The following is a 23,934-nucleotide window of genomic DNA, read 5'->3' as shown; positions in this document are numbered from 1 at the left end:
GTACTCTGCATACCATTGCTCAACTGTGTTCCCCTGTTACCAGTTCCCTCCCTTAAACAGTTGTTCAGATGTGTTTGAATTGTTATTTAAATGCTCTCTGCTATTACATCAAAAGTTATATGTACTTAACGGACACTACTGTACTCCTTGTCCTGAATTAACTGTTGGCTTAAATTTGGATTGGAATATGGGGCAGTTTTTTATGTGTTTGTCAAGTTAAAAAATCCCTAGCAACTCTCTGACCTTATGCAGATTATTTAAAATCAGATTTTTCAGAAGGTCCTTGCACTGCAAGTTGTAACTAGAGATGGTGGTACCGATGTCTCTAGAAATCTAATTGCTGAAATCTTAAAAAAACACCCCCTTGCCAGCACCAAAATGTCTATGTCAAACCTCCCTGAAACTCTGGCCCTGAGCCTCTAATAGCTTCAATCTTTTCGTCTTTAGTATCTGAAGTGCTTTTATATTTTGTAACAGTAGTGCAAATATGTAGCTTTAACTATGTTTTCCATCATAGATATGCTGTTTATTTAAATTTTTGATTGCTAAATATTGGATACTTTGGGCAAAAGTGGATGACTCTTCAACTGAACTGTTTTAATTTTTCATTTTATTTTTTCAGTCTTATTTCTTTTCAGAAAAGGGACCAGGTAAATGAGGTGTTAAAAAGAAGCTGTGGAACTTAGAACAATGGAAGTTTCTGCTCTCAAATTTATTTTAATGTTGTTTTCAGCTTGCTGTGGACTATCTAGGTTATTTCATCCTATCTACATGATTGCCTTTTTAATGAACTGGGTGTGGGGTGAGCAGCGAGGTAGAGGAAGAAAAGGGCAAGACTTGCACTCAAGAATATCTGTTTTCACTCTTCTCTTGTCTTATTGCATTTCAGGTATACAAATGCTCTCAGTCCAGCCAGACACCAAGCCGAAAGGTTGTGCTGGCTGCAACCGTAAGATTAAAGACCGATATCTTCTAAAGGCCCTGGACAAATATTGGCATGAAGACTGCCTGAAATGTGCCTGCTGTGACTGTCGCCTGGGGGAGGTGGGCTCTACCTTGTACACCAAAGCCAACCTTATCCTTTGTCGCAGAGACTATCTGAGGTAGGCCACATCCTTCTTACTTTCACTGACAAACTTGCTAAATCTGTTCAGCCCTTCCTACGTAGTCACTCTTGCGTAAGTGGTACTTGGGGATTAAAGGGCCGAATATATGTGGAGGATGAGAAAACAAATACCACAGTATGAAGTTAAAACTTAAGTCTGAATCAAAAAGCACATGTAACCAGGTCATGTGGGTGGTTGCCAGTTTCCGTATGCTAATACTAGGGTCCTGTGCTCAGAGGAGGAAGAGGATAGAGTAAACCACCCGTGCTTCCCACAGCATCATACTCCCGGGGAGCTGGTGGTCTTCTCCTCCTCCTCGCAGCACAGTGGTGGCCAGGCGCAGCAGCCTGAAACTACATGTGTGGTTTTCACCAGCTCCAGTGCAGGGTTTGAACTCTGTAAGTGAGGAGTGCTTCGCTCATCTTTGCTTACCCACTTTTGTCCTCTTTGTTTGCCAGAGGGATTTCAATTGTGGCGCTGGAAGTTTTTATGAATGTTGCCATTTAGCTGTTAGAAGCTGGGCCAAGATGACCAGCTGTCTTCCCCGTACTACATAACCACATAGCTAGTAGGCTTGAATACCCTCTGGTCCTGGTTTAACTTGGTGACCTGGATGGGACATTGGGTAACGTGTTGCCACTTTGCAGATAGAGCAAATCGTCATGATTTTCTATCTTGTTTGCTTGTGGACCTACGTTCTCAGAAGTAGTTGAAGTATAACTTGTAGCAAAGTACTCATGAGCATCACCAGGCTAGTTTATCTGCAGATTGTATTTGAATAAATAGGGCTACTTTTCAGGAGCTAAGTCTAATCAGGAAGTTTAGTCTCCCTAGGCCCTCAATAGTAAATAGAGAGAAAAGGCTCCTCTGGGGTGATACAGAGCCCCTATTTCCTATAAGAGCACCTTTCCTCCGTTCCCTGTAGAGGGGTCCTAATGAGACTAGCTGCTCCAGGCTAACATGAACTTCTGGGAATATTTCCCCTGCCCCTGTAGTGAATCCTTTTCCTTTTAAAGGACATTCAAGTCAGTAATACATTGGGGAAAAATTAAACTTCTCTTTGAATATATTCAACTTACAAGTTCAGTTTAAGTATGGGTAGCAAATAGGAAGTTCCCACACACTGATCAGTTCCCATGTTGTACAGCATGGGTAGGTTGAAACAGGAATCAGGACTAAAGCGTTATTAACAATTGCTGGTGCTCTGGCTTTCCATGTTATAACCTGTTTTTTCTAGAGTGGAACAAAAACCTTTGCAAATGCATTATGCATTTGTTGAGCTGGGGCTGCAAGACAGATCAGGGTTCTTCAGGCGTGGGCTTGAACTACTAATTGGTAAAAGTTCTCTCCTACCCATTAAAACTCTGAAGTGAATGAAAGATAGAGTATTGGGAGTTTAGCAGAGAGTCTGCATCCTATAGCCATTGTGTTAGAGGTGCCAAAGAAGTAGGTAGCAAAACCTTACTTTTAAAAACTGGCAAGGAATGGTTTCAGTAGAAAGGAAGTTTTGTACGTGAACCTAGATCACTTGCATTCTTAAAGCATGTCTGTAGAGGGGTCAGAACAGCTTCTGGGGGGAAGGTAACACCCTAATTTTCAAAACCCATTTTAAGATATTTTTCTTTTCTGCTGCAAGTGCCTGCAGGAGTGAGAAAACTCTGTTATGGCTCTTTGATCCAAGTTCCAAATTTACTGGAGACTTTGAACTTACTGACTCTTCCAAGCAGTAGTGCAGCAGATCCAATGTTTTAAAATCAAATGTTTAAAATTAAAACCAAAAGTGATCTATTAGTAAAGATATGAGAAGAGCATTTCCCCAGCACAGATACACACACACACTGCACATACTGGGGCTCTCTGAAGGTCTAACAGGAGTAAATATTTTGCTAACAAATTCATACTAAGCGATTCAGAGAAAGGAGACTGCATTTTTTTGTCATAACCACGTTCAGAACTGGTGTTTCAATTATTTGTTCATACACAGTATTTTGCACCAGTGAAACTGTATACATGAGAAATACTATAATTAGTTTTAAGATGTTTCTGATTTTTGTCTCTGGGTTTATCGGGTCTTAATGAAGCTATCTTGTCATGAGCCTTTTTTTAGTGATTCTTGTGAGCGCATAGATTTAAACTTGGTATTTACACTAAACTTCAAGCTGATGCACTTAAGGTAATTGCAGATAGTCATTTGCCTCATTGCGTCTTATCTACTTAGTTATGCAGTGAACCTATAAAAGTGTTCTTTTTAATGCTAATGCAGAAACTAGTTAAATGTTCTCTAGCTTTGTAGTCAAATAAGCTTTCATATTTAGCAACCCACTTGATATGAATTTAAAGAACAAATTACTTTGTACTAATGATCAGATTAGGGCTCGATTACAGTTTCAAACTATGCTTTTTTTTTTTTCTTTCTGACCACAAAGGGAATCTTTGCTACATATAAAACTGTTCTAGCTTCCTATTAATTTATGTGGTGCCCTCTAGAGGATATGTGGCTTGCATGATACTATAAGGAATAAAATTGCTTATTAACTTGTCTCTATGTGTTCATTATATCTTTCAATAAGACAGCCATTCTACAGATGCTATAAGCAGTAATGTAGCCAGTTTGGGTGCTTTAACATTCATGGCTAAATTTGCAAACTATGTGATTGTGTCTTTGGCTATTTGCAAAGATAGTATTTCTTGTACAGAGATGTCTGACAAAAAACTAAACACTCTCTTGGCCCTTTTGTTCCACATTTGAGCCTTGAGGTATCCACTTCAGTGAGCTTTTTATAAATGTGTCTTCAGAACGTCAAAACTTGCTTTGCTTTAGCTCTCTCCTTTGGTAAAATTAGTTAATTTTACTGTATTAAAACCTGTTTCTCTGGGTTGGGGCAAGGGGTTGAGGGGATGGAAGAAATTTTTAATGAGATAATGAGTTTAGAAGATGCTTTGGGTGTGAGAGGCTTTACCCTGGAATCTGATTCACGCAAGTCACTTCAGTGGTTTCAGAGGTGGTATACCACACCAAGGGTATTAGGGTGGCCACAGCAGGAATGAACTCTGTTTTGTTAACGAGGATGAGAACTGACTTGAGTAAAGAAAGGACTCAATGTTAGAAATAACACACTCGGTGAAAATGATATGCAGAATATAATTCCCCTGCAGGCTTCTGTCTCCTGCTTATACACTCTTGGGTTAGAAAGTGAAGACTTAATTTAAGGAACTTAGGTTTACGCCAGTATTTCAAGTCCATTTACAGTAAGTGAAATATGCAAGAAGTTTTTTTTTTTTCCTTTTCTTTTTCCCTCCAGAGCTGTACGGTGACATCTTAATGTATCAGCCTATCCTGCTCTGTCCTCTCTTCTGACTGGCAGCATGTCCATTTACAAGCACAATATTCCCTTTGAAATCTGTCATTACTGCCATTAATGACCAGTCATTATGTTAACAGCCCTTGGGCTGTTAACATGTCAAACTGGTTGTTAACTGGAATGTTATTACTTATTTAAACCGCAGGTATGAGTTGTGTGAAATGCACTTTGGTTGTGCATTTTGGGCTGCTTTTGCTCAAAACAATAGGGAAACAGCGGAGCATTTATCTTTGGGGTGTCAAGGGATTTGCTTTCTGTTCCATCTGCTCACTTGATTGCTGCATATTTGCGAGGTCCTCCTACCCCTGGGCAGCCTCCTAATTTCAGGTGCAACTATGCGCAATCCTGCCTCTTAGCCCTGTGTGCAAATGGGCAGTTGCAGATATTTCCAGATGCACAGTAACGCCTGCTGCATATTTGAGATTAATATCTGGTCCCTGAAAGTGTAAAATGAAAGACCAACAATTACATGTAACTCAGTTGTATTAAATAATGAGCTTCCTCGGATGCAGCAAAAATATGAAAGTACAGCTGTGTTAAGCTAGTAGCAATGTAGGTCAATCACCCTTTTCACTTAGGTTTTTAACTACGCAAACCCTGCTGAGCGACCAATGACTACAAAGTGCTGTTTCATTCCTATTTAATTTTGGCAGCATCTTACTGAAGAGCAGGCATTCATGCAGCTAAATTATCTTCACCGTTTCTGGTTTTAACTCCAGCTCCATGACACTAAATGTTGGAGTGCGTATCTCTTAGTAAACACAAAGAATATGGTTTCTGATTATTTTTTTCCAAATCCATCTCTTAAGATGGAAATTGAATTAGAACTTTTATTACTTTTTGCGTAATTTCCCATCCCAGGCAAACAGATCATAGGAAAAGGATTAACAAAACCAATATATTGGGGTGGAATTTTTGCCCTTAAACACATCTAGAACCTTACCAGGGACAGGGGGTATGGTGACACAAAATTCTAACCCCCACCCACTGACCAACCTCAGTACTGAGTTTGCTCATAAATCTACTGCAGAATTTAAAAGTACCACTGAATAACTATGAGGATGACTAGATCACTATTCCTGAAGAAAGGGGCAGATCATATTAGTTTTGGGGGGTTTTTTTCTTCCCCACTTGCTGGTTTGAACACCTGAGACAAGACAAGTTTTTAAAATACATATATTGCATGACATTTTGTAAATAATGAGATGTGACTACAGAAAGTAAAGTATTCAACCATAAGCATTGTAAAGATGCTGCCTCTGTAAAATATTTAGCTTGTAAAAGGGTACAGACTGAGAAGAATAGAGTTTAGGAAGCAGACTTTTCCTGTACAGCTGCTCACACTATAAAGAAAATTATTATTTAAAAAAAAATTACATTGGAGTACTTAGACTTAAAATTGTGGCCTGGTACTGATTAGCAGATACTATTTCTCATGTTGTGGAACGTTCATATTAGATTTTGCAAGCACCTAAGATATTGGCTCTCTTAAAAGCACGCATAAATATTCTATATGGATATTTTCACAGGTAATGGGTTATAAGGTGCTTTAAAAATGACACCTCAGTATGCTGCTTGCCCAGCTTGATTAAATAAGGGTAGATCTTGAAAGATTTAAGCATTCTGAGTTTTCAGGAATATTGAGGTATTTACACAAGTGAGGTTTAAGAGAGCTCCGCTTTCTTCATTGAAGCTTTGTAGACATGAACCCCTATTTATAAACTAATATCCTTGTTGAAGCTGAAGTATTCAAGGGAGTTCCAGTTTGGAGGAATAAGCCCTAAAAATAGTTTTAAAAAAAAAATAAATAAATATATATATATATATATATAAATGGTAAGTGTAATGGTCTGCTTGTACTAATTTTGCTGTGTATGTGAGATTAATGTTCTCCTAAATTTACATTAATTGTCTCATTTAACATGTCTTTAAAAAAAAAAAAAAAAGGCAATAATATTCTCTCTCTCCCACTAATTGCCAAAGGTTTTGAAATTCTCAAAACACCTTAGCGGTTTTTGAAGGGATAAGGGTGTACTACAAGGAGAGTAATGCACGTACTCACAGTTAATCCACCCAACTTGCAAAGAATAATGCTTTTGATTTAGTTACACTCTGGATAGTTAGACTTGTTCTTATTTTAGTTCATCTGTGATAGCTTTTAATAAGAAACATTCAATTAAGCTGTTAAAATTGGTGTTTAAGTCATGTTGAAATGCTGTAATATGTGTGTACTCAAGTTTGACGTTCTTCAGTAGTTCCATGTGTTTCCCTGTATCTGCTGGTATTTTTCTTCAGAGCTGCCAAATTTTTAATAATTGTGTTATTTTTAGTGGCTTAAAATACAGAGTTTAATTTCCAAGAATGTGAATTTTCCCTCTTATAAGGCTTCTTGAAAACCAAACGCTTCTCATGTGTTGTCAAAATACCTCATTAATCCTGTGGAAACTTCAAAGAATTTCAGGACACTTTTCAGATGAAAGTACAGTGCCTCTTAAAGCCTGTCCTATAGCTCTTCATTACCTTTCTACAGTATGGTGTATTTTGATGGAAAAATATTTTACTACAAAGATTTTTGTTAATACATAGCAGCTCAATAAATCTTAATAAAAGGGATGATTTGGGGTCAGCTAGGTAAGTCTGCAGTGCCAGAGGATGGGACAATGTTCTTAGTGAAAGAACAGTTCTATAGGTCTGCTTAGTATTTTCTACATCTTCTTTTAAAAGTAATGCAACTTTCTTGATTTCTTCCTTGCTGAATTTTTCCTCAGAGGTGACTTTGTGACTAGTGTTTTTATGAAATATGTTTAAAATAATAGCCATATTAAAGTTATTTACTTCAGGAGTAAATATTATCAACTATATTATGACATATGATTTGGTATCCAAGGTTTAATTGGAAACTTTCTGCATTTTTGACCAGAAGCATATGTGAAAGAATGTAAGAATGCATCTACATGTAATATAGTTGAAGAATATCTTATTGCCTAGCACAGAGATGCCTTTAAGAAGTTCTGATTTCTTCTACATATCTCCTCCTTTTAAAAAAAAAAGTATTTAGTTTCTTTGAAACTTTGTTTTTTGTGGATATTTTATGCAAACCTGAAAAACAAGACTCTACTATGTGATTTTTAAAAAAGTTTCATAATTTTGTTACATTGTATTTGCAATATTCTTCAAATATTCCAGATAATATATCTTTCCTCCTTGATGTGAATGTTTGAATAATATGTAACAAGCATAGCTGTTTTTCCTAAAAATGTAGTCATGAGCAAAGTGAAAACTTCAAATACTGCTCACCTAGAAAGAGAAATTTCATGTAAAATTTCATAACAGAAAATTGAGACTTGGCCAAAGAAATGGACAACATATTTATGTGCTTTCAGCCCTCCTGACTTTAGGAATTTCTTTCTCTTTTAAATTCTTACTGAAGTTAAATACATTCATGGTGGATTTGGAAACAAAAATACAAAAGTACTCAACTGTTTTTTATATTAAATTGGTCTTAACTATCACTGTCTAAGAATCTCCATTTTGAGTATACCTTACTAAATGTGTTGGGTTTTGATGGCTAATTTCCCAATGGATTCCTTAGTATGATAACGGATGAGCTTCTAAATAAATCTAGTACAAGCTTTTTTTTTTTTTTTTTCTGATCAAAATATTCTTGAATTTTTGAAATTTTTCGGACACAAATATCTGAAGCAATGAGTCTACATTGCCAAAAACTTTACAGATTTTCATGTGCTTTCCTGTAACATAATTCTGGTAATGTTGTTTCACACCTTCCTGAGGCTGCTTCTTGCATATTCTGAATCAATTAGCCTTTGGCATTTGAGTCTCATTGTATGTGATTGGTATTTTTTAAAATGGCTATGTATATCAGTAAATTCGTATTTTAAAAGAGAAATGTCTAGAATGTGCGGCTTTTTCAGGTGCATGTATGAGTCTATCAGATTATCTTCCTGAAAAAGGATGGATGAAAGAGCTAGCTGTACCTGATCAAGCGGAAAAAAAAAATAATTCTATAATGGGCTAAAAATAATTGCAATTTGGATTTACAGAACTGCTGGTCCTGCTTCTTTCTAATATTTAGAAAGGTATTAAAACAAAAACAAATGAAACCCCCGAAGCATATCCTGGGTTACAAATTCCCAAAAGTAGTATCAGATTTGACCAAATACTAATGAGAATATAAATTGCTCAAACAACAGGATACATAGTTCAGCCAAATTTGATCTTTTAGAAAGCCACATATCAGAATGAAACAATATACAGCTAAGATACCTTGCAAGCTTTCCATGCACCTTTCCTCTCTGCACATCTGCTTAGTATGATACGTATGCATATATTTATGCAGAAATTATGGTGAAATTCTCCACCCTGTGTTATACAGGCACTCTCAATATGGTCCTGTCTTCAGCTCATCAGTTAAGACAGACTTTAAATGTTTGCTAAAATTTAAGCATCTTGACAGCCCCATGGCAATTGGTGAGGTTAGTTTCCGGCTTAATTTAAGCACGTGGTAAAATGTCATGTTGGAGTACCAGTATAGCAAATTCACAATTCACTCCCTCTTCCAGTCTCACATCAGAACTGCAATACTGGAAGGTATTTAGCACCTATTTTTCAAAGAGCACAATGGCCTCAATTATTTAACTGCAAAAATATTTTCCTTTGGGATTAGAGTGAACCCTGTTTATCTATTTTATAACAAAACACAACACAAGGGAATTTTTCACTAGCAGCAAATCGCTACTTTTATAAGAAGAGCATGTTCAGCTCTGGAATGATGTTCCTCAGGAAATTCTTCTGCAAGTTGTGAGTGAAATGGCATTCTGCCGTACTGGAATTTAAGCTTTTCATCTTTTTTTACAAAAATGATAATGTCTTATGTTGGCATATAGTGGATGAAAGTGAGAATTGCACAACATGCAAAGATAAAATTGGGGGGGGGGGGGGGGGCGAGAGCAGAGAACATCAGGGATTTTATTTTATCTTTACTACCTTTGAGGGAGGTGAAAGTGAGTAAGTGAGGATAAGTCAAGTTCTACATTTGGAGATACTGTAAGTGACAGTATATTGGACTAATTAGGAAGACACTATACTACACCAGGTAGCAAATGTCCCCTTGCTCTGTATTACTGCTTTCATATCGCACCTTTGTCTTGAACAAAGCTTGAACTTTGAATTTTATGTACAGGAGTTATGACTTTTTTCTCTTGATACTAAAATGTGCAAAATACTTGTGAATCAAACCTTATTTTTGTTCAAGACAAGCTTCCAAGCCATAAATATCAGCATATACAGAGTCTCGGGTTCTAGCTTAGTGAATAGTATTTATTGCATTGTAACGCTGCATTGAACAGTGTTACTGTTCTACCACAGGACGAAGTAAATGTGGGGTATTTTTTAATTTTATAATGTTATTTCTTTGTAGATATCTTAGAGAATGTATGAGAGAAAAATTGATGTGAATACAGAGTTAATCATTAACACCCCCCACACCCCCCCCTTAACGACATCTGCTCTGAGAATCGGAGGAACTTAGTATTGTCAATCAAATTCTAAAAATAGTTCCAGTAACAATCACTGAATTTGGTTTTGTCTTTTAAATACATTTTTAGGAAGGATTTCTAGGTAGTGATGGCTTAAGTGAGTTACAGGCTATGGATTAGGGTTGGTAATAAGAATTGCAGTCACTGTGAGTTACTGTCTTAGTTCTCATCTTCTGACACTATGGTTGCTTCTACATAAATCTTGTTTTTCTGAAGTCAGGACTGTTACCTTCAGAGCTACTACTCTTTCTCAGAACTTGCATTAAAAAACTAAGATTGTTTGTCTTTTTGTTTTGGATAGTAGAAAACTTAGAAATTCATCTTCCTGTAAAGAAAACAATTGCATTTCTTTACTTTCTAATTTGTGTTAAATTTTACACAGAATTCAGAAGTTTCTAGGATTTGAGATTTGGGTTTACAAAAAATTCCCCAAACTTTACCAATAAATCTTTATAAGCTTATTGTGCCTGTCTTATACAAGGTGTCAAGAAGGAGGAGGGCAGTCTCAATAAGGAGCTGTTCTGCACTAGTTTTTGTTGGCTTCCTTATTTAATTTGTGATCTGATATGTTTAAGAACACTTTATAGTAAAATAACATTAACTCTAATCCTACAAATGTATACTACATACTTGACTTGATGTACCCTGAATAATCCTATTGAAAGCTATAGAGTCTATTAATTTAGAAACATGACTTAGTAAAGCTAAATATTTAAAATCTGAATGGTTTTACCTGCAAATCTGTCTTGAATTGATGTGTCCTTGGTTTCTGTGTGCTAGGTACTATACAGCAATTACCCCTACCCGGAGCATGACATCTCTCCCTGGCCCCCTGGACCAGGAAAAGCTCAAACCCACAACTCTGCTCCTGGCCAGGCACCTTGCTGCTGTGTCTAGGATGTCAATCACAGTTTTGACACCTGTAGCAACCTTGCCCCGTTTCTCTCTGATGGAAAGGATGGTTATTTGTATGCTAATCCTACATACCACCACCGCCAAATCAAACTGCTGGTAGATGATTTAAGGGTCTAACTCTAGGCTTGTCTCTACAACCCATTAGCAGCTCGTTGGCTCTGCTCTCCACAGTTTTCCTCGGAAACAGCAAATGGTAGGAGGTGGGACAAAACTTTATTGAAAAGCCCTGGGATTTTGTGTTGATGTTTATGAATCTTGGGTTCTCAGTTCACTTTCTCTTTGTGCTCCAAAATTGTGCTAATGAAGTGTACTTAGCAGCTTTGGGCTTCTAGAATGATCTGGGGGGGGGGGGGGTTATTAAGATATTAAATTAATGCATTTTTATGCTCCATATCGTATTAAAAAAAATCCAGCATGACATTGAATACTCGTAGCAGGGAGGAATAAAAAGTAAATTAAAATATATTCTTTCTGCTCAGAATTTCACTTATTAAAAACAATCTTAAAACCTAGAGGAAATGCTGCAAACCCTGCAGCAAATGTGCTGGTTTTAATGAGCCTGGCTGTAGTCTGAAGTTAGCCAAGAGCGCTTCCCCCAGCACCTCCTTATCTAATTCAATCATAATGTGGAGTGAACCACTAGTAAAAAGTCAGTGAGCAAAACAAAGAGAAATGACTACTTCATGAGCACACATCCAACGATGGGTGTCTTATGTGGTTTTCTGAGGCCTTTCATTGCGATCCATGACGTGTCCCTGTCAGGGTCCCAATTACTCTCTGTCTCCAGGTGCAGCACAGCCTGAGCATTTTCTGTAACAGCCATAACAGCATCTTACTACTTCTCCCTATTCCTTGTGTCTTTTAAGTAGGTTCTAATCTGATAATTATAGGTAAAATATACATATATATTTTGTAAGAGCACATCTGAAATGCACAGGGTAGGTGGTAGTGCTCGTTGAAAGTTCTTTAACAATTTGGCCACGGAGTAGTTTGAGCACAAGTACAACTTCTTTATGCTATGGTAAGCAGATGATTGCTTTCATCGAATTTATCTCCCTCCTTATACAAATATACCTTCTCTACTAAAAGACCCCTGAGGTTTACTCTGAATAAAAGCTAGTATATATTCTCAAAATTTACTATAATTTGTCAGATTATCAGTCTTGAGAGGAATGAACTGTGTCTGAACAAATAACTCTGGAACCAACTATCCTAACTAATCTTATTATTAATCATGTAGTCTTACTATGTTGGCAGACAAATAGTTTTCCTCATGGCCTGTAGAAAAAGTAATTTTTATCTATTTTGTGTATGTATGTGTATTAATATATGTGTAAGGTTATTTTAGCAGTTGTACAATCACTATAGGTTTTTTGTCTGATGCTTTCATTTTTACTACCTCAAATAATTTTCTTCTGAAGTCCTGCTCTTTCTCCTCATAAACTGATCCTTCTGGTTTTAAGGTGTGCTTTTCGGAAAAATTAGTTATTGCCACCAACTCCTACGTGCCTTATGTTTGGCTTATTTGTGCAATACTGTCAATATTATGTAAGTAGTGTAGTGTTGCTTTTAGCAGAGTATCAAAAAGCTGGTTGATCAAATAGGGATGAGTATTACTTTTCCAGAAAAAAAAAAAAAAAAAAAAAAAAAAAAGAAAGAAAAAGGAATGGGGAAGGGAACAAATTTAGAAAATAATTGCAAGCGTGTTTAGTTTCCTAGAAAATCTTGCCTAAGTGGAAATACGTGATTTTTGTCAGTGTTAAGCCTGGAAACCACTACCCCTGCAAAACACTAGAGAACTAACCTTTTAACCTCCCAAACTTTGAAGATCTGTTTTATGCATGCTTTTAAACACTGCTTCATTGAATCCTTAAGCACTAGCTGACCTCTTGTGGGACTAAATCTAACCTAGACCCGTTGTGCTTGTCTGTTGAGAAGAGGCGCTGAAAAGCACAGTTCCACAGCCCACGTGCTATATTATCTTCCAGTAGTGCCTTGCTTTCCAGATTGCATGGTGACATCCAAAGATGGCATCTTTCTGATAAGAGGAAGAGACCAGATATTACCTGTGTATTTGCTGTCTGCCACAGGAAAAAAAACCTAACCAACCAGCTAACCCACCCAACATACAGCAGTTACTGCTAATTCAGCCTTACTGCAGTGCTGCTTGCTGAAGGCACTACTGCTGATGGGTGGTGGATGCACTGCAAAGTTCTTGTCTGCCTCTGCTTCAGCGGCATGTGTCTGGTAAGCGCTGTAGTCCCTTCTTCCTTCTGATGTGTATGAGGGGCAGAAGTAGGTATGGCTTTAGTTTTTATATGAAGAAGGTAGAGAAGCAAAAGGGTTAACAGTTGTATCTTTTTCTCTGCTTTCTCTGAAATTTCAGAATGCCAGAGATTACAGAAGCATGATGCTGGTGTAGGCAACTGTCCTTCCTCATCAGTAATATTTGGGGAGGAAAAATTATTAAACTGCAAATTTAAGAAAATCTGTCAAGAGAAGACAACATCAGTTGTCGTTAGATGGGACCCCTGCTTTCTGTTCCTAAAACTAAATGCAGTCACCAAGACAGCTGCATCTGGGCAGATCACTCTTCCGTAGACTTTCAGTCTTGCTGTCAATTTTCTATCCTCCTTGTGCTCAAAGGGAACACCATCAAACTGGACAACTCTGCACTTTTTAGTATTGGGAAAGAGTGACAGTTTGTGTGCTCCAAACTGACTGGTTTTGCTGCAAGATTAATTCTGGAGATCCTCTGTCATTCTGGATGTGGGGGTGTGTGAACAGAGGCTGCCCATTACTTGCAGAAGTTTTGGTAAGGAAGAAATCCCTGTTGGGAGTAACCCAACCTTTCCCTGTGTTATGCGTCACTATTGCCAAACTGCCCACCCTTACCCCCCAAAAAAACCACAGGAGGGAAGTTCTATCACATTCTACTAGCTCCTCCATAATGACGATATGAAAAATATTAACAGGTTCTCATTAGAAAATAGATGAAAGCAGCATGTGCATCAAGTCAGAAAATGGCTAAATTATGGCAGCAGACATTTGGCTCTGTCAGATTCAAAAGGTCAACACCAAAAGGCAGGTTGGGAAAAAAGTTCCAGTAAAGGGGCAAGAAAGAATAAAGGCTTGAAGTCAAAGCATGTTGCTGTATTTGTCCCAACATAAATGATGTCTACTCACACATGTATTTATAACAAATCTTTCTTCTCATGGTCCTAGCTATATTGAGCATGCTGGTTTTGCTTCCTTAATGCAATCTCCAAAGGTCAATAAAGAGTCAGGATGATGAGATTAGATATTACTTTAAAAAATTACCAAAAATTTGGTGTGTTTGGAGAGGGGTTTGAATATGTCTCCGATATGATTCTGTCTGGTTTACTCCAGGTTCCTTTATCTTTTCCTGGAAATGCTGTGTGAACTGATCTCCTTTAGCTCCGAGTGTGCTTTCTCATTCTCTGGTGATAGCTAAGGTGTCTGCATGTTCTTGGGGAGAGACGAGGGAGTCTTCTGGGCACAGGACAAAAATAAAATGACACATTTAAGTGCTTTTTCTAATGCTCCAGGGAGATTTTACTATCTGAATTGTGTGCAGTGAGCAGGGATTTTTCATTTCATACATCATTCACGACTTGCTGCAGTGATTCCAAAAAGTCACACAAGCTGAATCGCTGCTTGCACCAAAGCACAGAATTTTTAGTTTGTGAGTTTTAACAATGGATGTCAGAGCTTTATTAAGGCTTCACCCAAAATTTGCAGTGGGGAGGTATGGTGTCAGGTGTTAAGAGAAAAGGAGTAATGTGTCTGAGGACACTGGAGGGTACACAGTAGTGACTATGGCAAGATCCAGCATGGTTTTTTCTTCCTCTCCTTGTTCTCCAATTGTTACTGGTTTGATGCACAGGGAAGGTGAGCAGGTCCTCAGCTTTGTCTTTAGTGTACATATTAAAGTCTTGTGGTAACACTAGCAGAGAACTTTGTTTTACATTAGGCTGTTGCACTGATACAGAGCTGTGAGTGGCATGAGAAGTGTGTCTCTGTTTTTACACTCACATGCATTTATTTAGGATTAGTCTCAACACCTTTTACAGCAGTTGTGAAGTGCCTCAGATAATATACTAAAGGTGATTTAAATCTAGTTTTTGAGTATTTTTCATCTGCTTTAGAGGCTTTGTAGCAAATGCATGAATCTTTAATTGCCATAGTAAAAAACACTGGGTGGGGAGAAAACCTTTTCTAGCAATGTCACCTGTGAGTGTTGAAGTTAGACTGGCTTTCTGTGTCTGTCAGCAGAGTTGAAGTGAATGGATACACAAAACTCTGGGCAGATGTGTGAGCATCTTGTTTTACAGAGTTATGTAGCAGTTACCATCCGTGTGCCCACTGTGGGCTTTCTGGCTTTTTCTGTAATCTCCAGAAATTGAGTAACCTAATTCCCTGGCAGCCCATACAGATCAGCTGTGTTAAAGACAGAGTTGCTACTGATGCTCTGACATTGCATCCTTTAGAAACAAAGCGATGCAAATAAGTCAGATCATTACCGTTTGTTTGTTGTGGTTTTTTTTTTTTAATGACAGGGTGGCCTGCATTCCAGTTTTGATAAACTCTTCCTGCACAGAATAGCACCAACCCTCCAAAGGTGGGCTACACAGAAGGAGGCAAGCCTTATGCAGGAGGTGGGCCAACCGTCCCATGTTCAAGGAGGTGCCCTTTCAAGGCAGAGGGAAGCTAGATACAGTTTCAGCACCCCTGGTACGATCACCCTGTATAAATACCCAGGGCTTTCATTATTTTTTTCTTATGCAGAGAGCAGAGCAGCTAAATGCTGCCCCTCATATGGTGAGGGGGCAGAAGAGGTCAGGCTCCAGAGCTGACACATAATGGTCATGATGGGCAAAAACAAAATCCACATCTGGAAGGCTCTGGGCAGTAGCTCTTCGAGCAATGTTGACTGATGTGACAGCACACCAGATTCTCCTCTGGCCTCTGCAGGGCTTTTTTTGGATGGCCTCTTGTAGCGCAGTAGCATTCTGTTCTGTGCCCTTTCTGCTCATTCCCAGCCTAGGTTTTCCAGTTACACGGCTCCTTTCTGTCAGGGTGAGGAAATCCCTGGTGGGAACCTCCCGAGAGAGGCCCTACTGGAGGCTAGACAAGACTATTCAGGAAACTGTTAAAAGGCCAGCAATTGCAATCCCATCCAGTGCCAAAATTTCAACCTAAGGTTCTTGAAATTATTTTTGTACCGTTACAGCCCTGCATTGCTTCAGCTGCCAAAGTAGCTCAACGTAATTTTGACAGGTCTATCCAAAACATCTGCTGTGAACCCTCCTTTGGTTCTGCCAAAGCAGAGTTTGTAGGATGGGCCCTTGGAAGGGAGTTTATGGTCGCATTCCCCCATTCTCACAGCAATTCCCCCTCGGTTGGATGCAGGGCCTGCAGAGCTCATTTATCCTGTTCCAGCCCCTTCATCTGGCACTCGGCACCTACAGGAGGTCAGGAAGCTGAAAACAGGCTTTGTTATGACAGAGATCTCCAGATCTTGTAGCAGATGTTGCTGGTGAGAAGCAATTTTGTTCCAGCCAAACCTTCTTCAGCTTTGCTGAGGAGATGCATCAAGAATCTCATAAGGCTACAGGCTTTGGCAAGGAAACTCAGCATTTACCAATGCCAGCTACTCTTTATATTTCTTTTTGAAGGCTATGTAGAGCAAATGATCTCTGTCTCTGTAAAACAGCTGTAAATTTCTCTTCCTTTAAAACCACCACCCATTAAACAACCCTGACAACAGCCGGCAGTTATCAGATGCAAAATAAACTATGTGCCTAGGATAAAGAGTTGCGTATCTGCCTCTTCTGATCGATCCACTGGATGTTTTGTATGCCAGTGCTTTAACTTAAAATATTCCCGGGAAGTAGAAATCCCTGGTTATTTCCATAATGGCCTTATAAGAAATCATGTCACCTTTTTAAAAGAGATTTGCTTCCCCTTTTCTCTCTGTCCCTCCTCAGCTCCATCTATTGTTTGCTTTAAACTTATCCTCTGTATACAGACTGCTGCTTTACCTTGTGCTGCAGTCCTCTTCGCTTTGGGCCCAGAAGGTCTAACCAAGGTATTTTTAGCTTACTTTAAATCAGTCTGTGTGATAATTCCTTGCCAATAATTCCCAGGAGCTAAAAAGCCTTTCCTCATTTTGAGGGAGGAAGTTTTGCCTTAAATTTGGGCCTGTGACTGCATTATTTCTATCTGGCTGCCCAAGGTGCCTGTTCCCTCAGGGCCGAGAAAATGTCCTGTTCTGGTTTTATAGTAGGGACAGCTGAGATCTTATGAGTGATTTGCCTACCACAGAAGATGTTTTTTGTGGCGCAGTGAATTTACCCAAAGTCTCTAAAATATTAAGTCAATCCTGCTTGTTTTCTTTTCTGACCATGATGATTCTGTCCCAAGGGGAGGGGGGGGAGGGATGACAACACTCATATTTCTTTAAAGGAACAATTAACAAGTAAATAATGCATTGCTTTTGCATCTGAGTAATTTTGCATACTTTGATTGATTTTATTCTCCTGAATAATTCTCTGCACGTTACCCATTTATGGTGCTTGTAGTTTAGGGTGGTGGATGAAAGTCACGTTCCAGTTCAGCAAAGCTGATGAGGTTTCTGAAAGTGCTCCACACTCCTGCTGATATTTGAAATCAGAGGAGAATTGTGCCAGCGTCGAGCTGTTTATAAATCCACTTCCAACCTACTAATTCACAAAAAGAGATGTTGACCCCACTGCAGATGGCTCACATGAGGTCGTATACACCCACATAATGTATGGCAAAAATGTCACAGAAGAGAGATTCTCAAGGGTGGTCCCTCGCAGCTAAAGGGCGCTTCATGTGCATCAGGACTGGAAAACTTGTTTTTCCAAGTAACTAGGACTATAATAGTCTGATTAACTATTGAACTGCAACCCCTATGTAAATTTACTGTGAATTTTGGAACTGCTGCCATTGCAGTCCTTGTACAGTAAAATTGCAGGGTTGGGTACGTTTCACAAAGAAAAACAGTCGTTTTTCTTCTCCTCTTGCCAGGATCGTATTATTTTAAGTGCAAACCATCTTTATTTTATAAAGTTCTTGTTCCTGCTTGTTTTGGGGAGAGGGGGCTTGTTTCAAGGAAAAAAAAATTCGTTACAAGCTTGTTAGTTAAGCAGCTCGGTGAAAGGCTTGGTTTTACTTTTTTTTTTTTTTTTTTTTAATATTCTACCAGTTTAGTTTTACTATTAAAATATCCCCTAATCCACCTTGCTGGTTCTTCTAATATTCAATCAAGCCCTTGTTTTGTGAGAAATGTGACAATGCATTGTTGGCACTTTACAAACCTACAGCCCTCGGCAATAGTTAATGAGAGGCAGGGTTTTTTCCCTGTGCAGGACACAATGAAATTTTAGACAGATGAATGCTAAGAGAACCCTATGTACCAAAGGCAATGTTTACTGCATGTAATACATATCATTGTTTGTCTCCTGTAGTGAAAAATACTTGTGTCACGCTGTTAAAATGTACTCCTGACAGAACAGAGCTTGCTATTATAGGGTCCATTGCTTAAAAAAATGATGTACTGACAGAAATACAATTTAAGAAAATTTAACACCAAGGGTAGTCGACCATGTAGGCTACTATTAAGGGGCCAAAACTCAAGGCCATGGTTTTATTAAAAAATAGAGATAGTTTATTTGCTAGTAGTAGGTAAAGTTTAAAAAAAAATAGGAGGGAGAAAAGAGGAAAGAAAAACATCAAACTTGCATCCCTTGGTCTCTAGTGTGTAAAAAATTAATAAAAGCAACAGTTCAATAAGATTTTATTGCAGAAATGTTTAAGTAAAACATTTTAGGAATGCTTCAGATTTTCAAACAGTTACTTATGCTGTGAAGCACTGTAGCACTACAGTGGCATAACAAATTGTTGCTTTTGGATGCAAGGCACGCCCAGTGCTTTTCATAAAATGAATAGTGAGACCTGGTTAATTTGAATCAGTTTGTGCCTTCCTCTATATTTTTCTTTGGTTTTAGAAGCATGTTGAGATTAACAGTTTATTGATGTGAGCAAATACTGTATTGTATTCAACTGTCTAACTCTGTACAGTTAAATCATCAGATGTTGGTTTTAAGTTAATAGTAGTCAAATTATTAGTCACTTATTTTGACCTAGAACTTATTTGCTCCTTCCCATTTCTTCACTGCAAGTATCTAATTGTAAATTGCTAATTCATGATGTGTGTCAGTCTACTGACAAGCCATTTTTTTGTACAATTAATTAACAAAATCACAACTTCTGTTCCTTGGTGAAGAAGCTTTAACTTCTCAAAAACTAAAAGGTAAATGGAAAATACTTGGCTTGTGCAGAAGATAAGCAGTGTTATGCTGGTAACCAATAGATTCAGTAAAGCATACAAATGTGCATGTCTGAGTCCTGGGAGCTTGAAAGAGTGCTCCCCAGCAGCGTTTGGGTTTGCGTCATGCATGGTGATGTTGGAGTACATGGATGGTCTAGTGAAGGCAGCACCAGAGTGGGCATCCTGGCTGTACAAATGTGGTTTTCAGATTAAGTAAACACTATTAATGCACACAGAGCTTGAAGATTTAACAGGCAGCATGCTCTGGGGTCAACTCCTTATTTGGAGACTTTTGGAAAATCTGGCCAGCTGTCTTAAAGATGTGGCCCCTTGTCTTTATGCTTAGAATAGGAGATTGGATCTTTTTCAGGGCTGCTCCTTATTCCTGCAGAATGTCATACTATTTCTGTGTTCATCAAACCAAAATCTTCCCCAGGGATGAGAGGAATCGAAGAGTTTCAATGAAAGAGCAATTGAACATGTATGTTAATTTTTTAAAAGTGAATAGTTATTCAGATTACTCTTACTTTAAATAGAAAAAACATGAGGAAAATTCTCTGATATCACCTAGGAAAATACTGTATTTTTCATTAACTGTGTCTGATCATCAGTACAATTAAATCACAAACAATAAATGGTCATTAATAGTACAGGAAGAAAGTAACTTTTTTTCCATCAAAGTAATGAGAGGTTTAATTTTTTTGTTGTTCGTTATTTATTCCCCTTCCTCCCTGTAATAGCCTCATTTAATCTACTAAAAGAACATTTTACCACACTGATGGTAAGACTAGTATATTCACCACAATGAAAAAAATAACTGAAATAATTATCAAACAACACAGTCATATTCCTGAAGACTACCAATATTATAACACTTACTGTTGGTATAAATTGTTTACCTCCCTCCCCCTCTCCCTACTATGAAAATGTTCCAAGACCGTATGTATCCTTTAAGACACATAGAGAAGTTGTCCTTTGAAGATTTCTGAATTCTGGACTCTGAACCTGGAGGTGGTTCTACATATATAATTGTATTAAGTGATGGCAATAAGTGGGCATCACTCATATTTTTGTGGTATCAGTGCCTAAATACTTGTTAAACCTTCAAATTAATAAATTATTATTGAAGCTAAATATTCATTTTACACTAGACTTCAACAGGGTTTGAAAGAGGTGGTGCTAAATTTGTGCTGCACACTGTAAAGAAATATTTATGTTGCAAGTGATTTGTTTATTACAAACATAAGTCTCAAATCCAGTTTTCTTCTGCTATTAATACTTTTCCTCTTTGTTTGCTTTTTACATTTCTTGCAGATTCCAGCAATAAAAGTCAACAAAGCCAACTTTGGTTTTGTAGTCAATTTTTCTTGCAGTTTCTGAATTCTGCAATGTGTGGGTGTTCCACTCTGCATTATAATTACTCAATGTTTCGTAATAATTTTTAACTGTAGGGGTTTTTTATTCTCTGTCTTATACACTGTGTGAACAGTGAGTTTTTAGATTTTTTTACAAAAAACTTTATTTAATAAATATATTTATATATACACTTTTCTGGATGAATAGTCCCTTTATGAAGAGCTTCCTTTTATAGCAGTGATCACTGTAGGTGAAGTACTAGTTCAAGTATAATCACAAAATACCAGTGTTTTCTAATAAAACCTCAAATAAAGAGAAATGAGATAGAACTATTGATTTGAGCATGCATAATATTCTTCTAAAGTATAGAAGGAATAGGTTTTGAGCTCAGCTGACAATAATATAGCACACTTTTGTGATGCAGATAAAATGCCTAAATTATTTAAAAAACATTGTGTCGTTACATTAGGTTGGCCTTTTCTTTTTCCCCAGTGCCCAGTTTCAGAATGGATTTGCTCTGGGCTATCATCTAGAACAACAGATGACAAGCTGATGGCCACCTCTTCTTACTTGAGCTGGGAAGGCCACCTGTCTGACTTAAAATAGCTGCCCCTTCCCTAAAATAGCTATTAAACTTTCTAGCAGTCTCACATCTGGCCCACTGTTGAATCACTCTACCATGGGGAAAGGTTGCCAGTGAGCACTGGAAAATGGCCCAAATAAGTATGAGGGGGAAAAAAGATTGTAAATGGAATCATTGTGAAATGCAACATGGGCTGAAAACCAGCAGCCGAGGACAACATGTGAACATACATTCCTGACATGTTTCAACATCTTTAATTTTCAGAGACTGAGGAGCTGCTGGGAGGGCAAAAATGCAGACATTGGTTAAGAACGACCACGGAAGATAGCTGTAGAAACTCTCCTATAACTTGCATGTGATTAAACTGCTGGTTTACTGTGTACAGTGCTTACCACCCCAATCAGAAGAATTCTTTAATCATTTTCGTGTGCTTTCCCTATTTTTGTTCATTTCACCGATGATTGTCCTGTGCCTTGATTTCAAATTCTCAGTGATCATGCTGCACCTGGATAGTGCCAGGTGCATTGCTGAGACCTATGTGGGGCCCTCACCGTGTGTCTGCAGGAGATGTAACAAATGGTGGTAGTGTCTGAAGTAGTGCAGGAATTGCAGAACGCTACACAACTGGTTCTGTCAGAAGATATGGTAATGCCAAACAAGTCCCTAGAGAAGACCCATGGTTATAATAACAAGAACAGAGCTGGTGGAAGACTATGATCTGTTGTGAAGTCACTGGAAAAAAAATAATTTCAAAACCTATTTTAGATGTGGTTTTATGTTTTCTCTTTCCTATAATGTAGATATGCTCCTCTTTTTTACACATATGTGTGCAAACGAAAAAGAGAGAAAAAAGATTTGACTGTTGTTCATTTGGTGCCAGTTCTGCAAATCTTCCTAGTACAAGTGAACCTACTGGGCTCAATAAGAGTATTTGCTTGATTAAAAATTTATACAACTTATTGGAGAAATGCTTATGATGTAGTGATATGCTATAGCAACACAAGCTTTTCCCCTCATAAAACAGGGAGCTCTTACTGTGAATCTATTCTATATACCAGATAGTATGTGTGTGGAGGTGATATTGCAGAGGCCAGTGTGTGTTTCCATCCGTGCTGTAATTGTGGCTCCCCAGGAAATGCTTCCACTGACTCTCATTAGTGCACGAGGCCCATGCAAAGCTTCTCCATGGTCACTCCTGTCACAGCTTCATAAAAGAAAGGACTCGCAGAACGGCTTGTGTCTGTTTGTTTAGCACTGTAAATGATCACTTAGAGTGTTATTACCATACCTCTCTCTCTTCTGGAAGATGGCTTTCCTCCTCTACCTAAGCCTGTCTAAAAGAATTAGTTCAGGGACAGGGATTCAGGCACAAGGAGCCAGAATTTTGCCTAACTTTAAATGCTGTACTCTTGCACTGAAGCTTAGTGATGTTGGGGAGGGTGGGAAATCACCTTAGCAATAAAACTGGCTTCTTTTTCTGCTTTTCAAATCAGCGGGTTTTACATCACCTTCTATAAAAGCAGTAAGTACACTAATGATAAACTTGATCTGTGATTCACCTTCTTTCCTTTTTCCAGTGTTCTTGGTAGATGATGAATTTGACAGATAAGTCAGATGTGTTCCAGTTTCTATTCTATGTACAATTAGTTGATTAAATATGAGAAATCACAAAATTTTAGATTGAATTATTTTGTCCAACATAAAATAATATTTAGTGATTTTTTTTTTTTTTTTAATCAAGATGATGTGATAATGGTACCTATAGTTTTTCATGCATAAGCTTAGTTCTTGGTAGAAACAAAACATCATTCTGAGGATAGTGTGCAATATTTAATTTCAACCAATGTCTGTGCCAGGAAGCATTTTAGTTGAACTGTCTGCAAATATTCAGTGATTATAAAACAGCCATTTACACCATTGAAACAAATTCAGCTGCAAATGCAAATTCCTGTCCTGCGCTTTCTGAATTATTCACTGATTCTTGAATTTTAAGTCTGCTCATAGATGCCATGATTGTGTAAATAAATGAAAATATTATTTGGTCTCATATGAAACCCTTCTTTGTTGGACAACCGTTTGGAATCAAAATAAGCTGAAAATAATTATCTGTTTTGGAAATAGAAAATATGGAAGACTATGGAACTGTAGAGAAAATCTACAGGAAGTACCTGTAACTGCAATATGCTGTATATTAGTACTCCACACTATGGGTTTTTTTCTTCCTACATTTTATAATCCATGAGTTGAAATATCTTAGATAATTAACATACCCTTTAATTATTTTTTAGAGTAGGGGAATTTAATAGGCCTGTAGGAACACTCTAAATAAAAATTAAAAATGCTAAGTAAAGGCTAATTAACAGCAAGCTTTTTCATTAGGAAAAAGCACTTCTCCCTGGTATCAGATATTTGTTGCTTTTTTGCACAGGTTTTTTTTCTAGATGGACTCTTACAGTGTGGTAAGATCAGATTTAGGAAATTAATGTGAATATGATTCATCTCTGTGAAGTCTGCAATATTTTCTCTATAAAACTAAGGAATATTCAACACTATGGAAACTCACACATCTAGGAATATTGACATGCAATATTAGCAAAATACTCCTAATAGGGATATAGTGTATCAGTGTAATAAAAGAGTCTTCCCATGAGCCGAAAACCCATATTTATACAAACAT

General features: G+C 37.8%; 1 protein-coding gene across 5 annotated transcripts in view; it reads left to right on the top strand.

Annotated features, from left to right (window-relative positions):
* LMO3 (LIM domain only 3) overlaps positions 1-23,934 on the top strand; it is a 57,307-nt gene that overhangs the window by 7,111 nt on the left and 26,262 nt on the right. For all 5 annotated transcript variants that reach the window (XM_074901316.1, XM_074901314.1, XM_074901313.1 and 2 more), the window contains one exon: positions 890-1,103. In XM_074901316.1, coding sequence (XP_074757417.1) covers positions 898-1,103 — 206 coding nt within the window. In that variant the 5' untranslated portion in view covers positions 890-897. The remainder of the gene's footprint in view (positions 1-889; positions 1,104-23,934) is intronic.

The sequence above is a fragment of the Athene noctua genome, chromosome 3, assembly GCF_965140245.1.
Source record: "Athene noctua chromosome 3, bAthNoc1.hap1.1, whole genome shotgun sequence".
NCBI classification, from domain to species: Eukaryota; Metazoa; Chordata; class Aves; order Strigiformes; family Strigidae; genus Athene; species Athene noctua.
The sequence above is the reverse complement of the archived record's forward strand: the minus strand, read 5'-3'. Positions and strand labels throughout refer to the sequence as shown.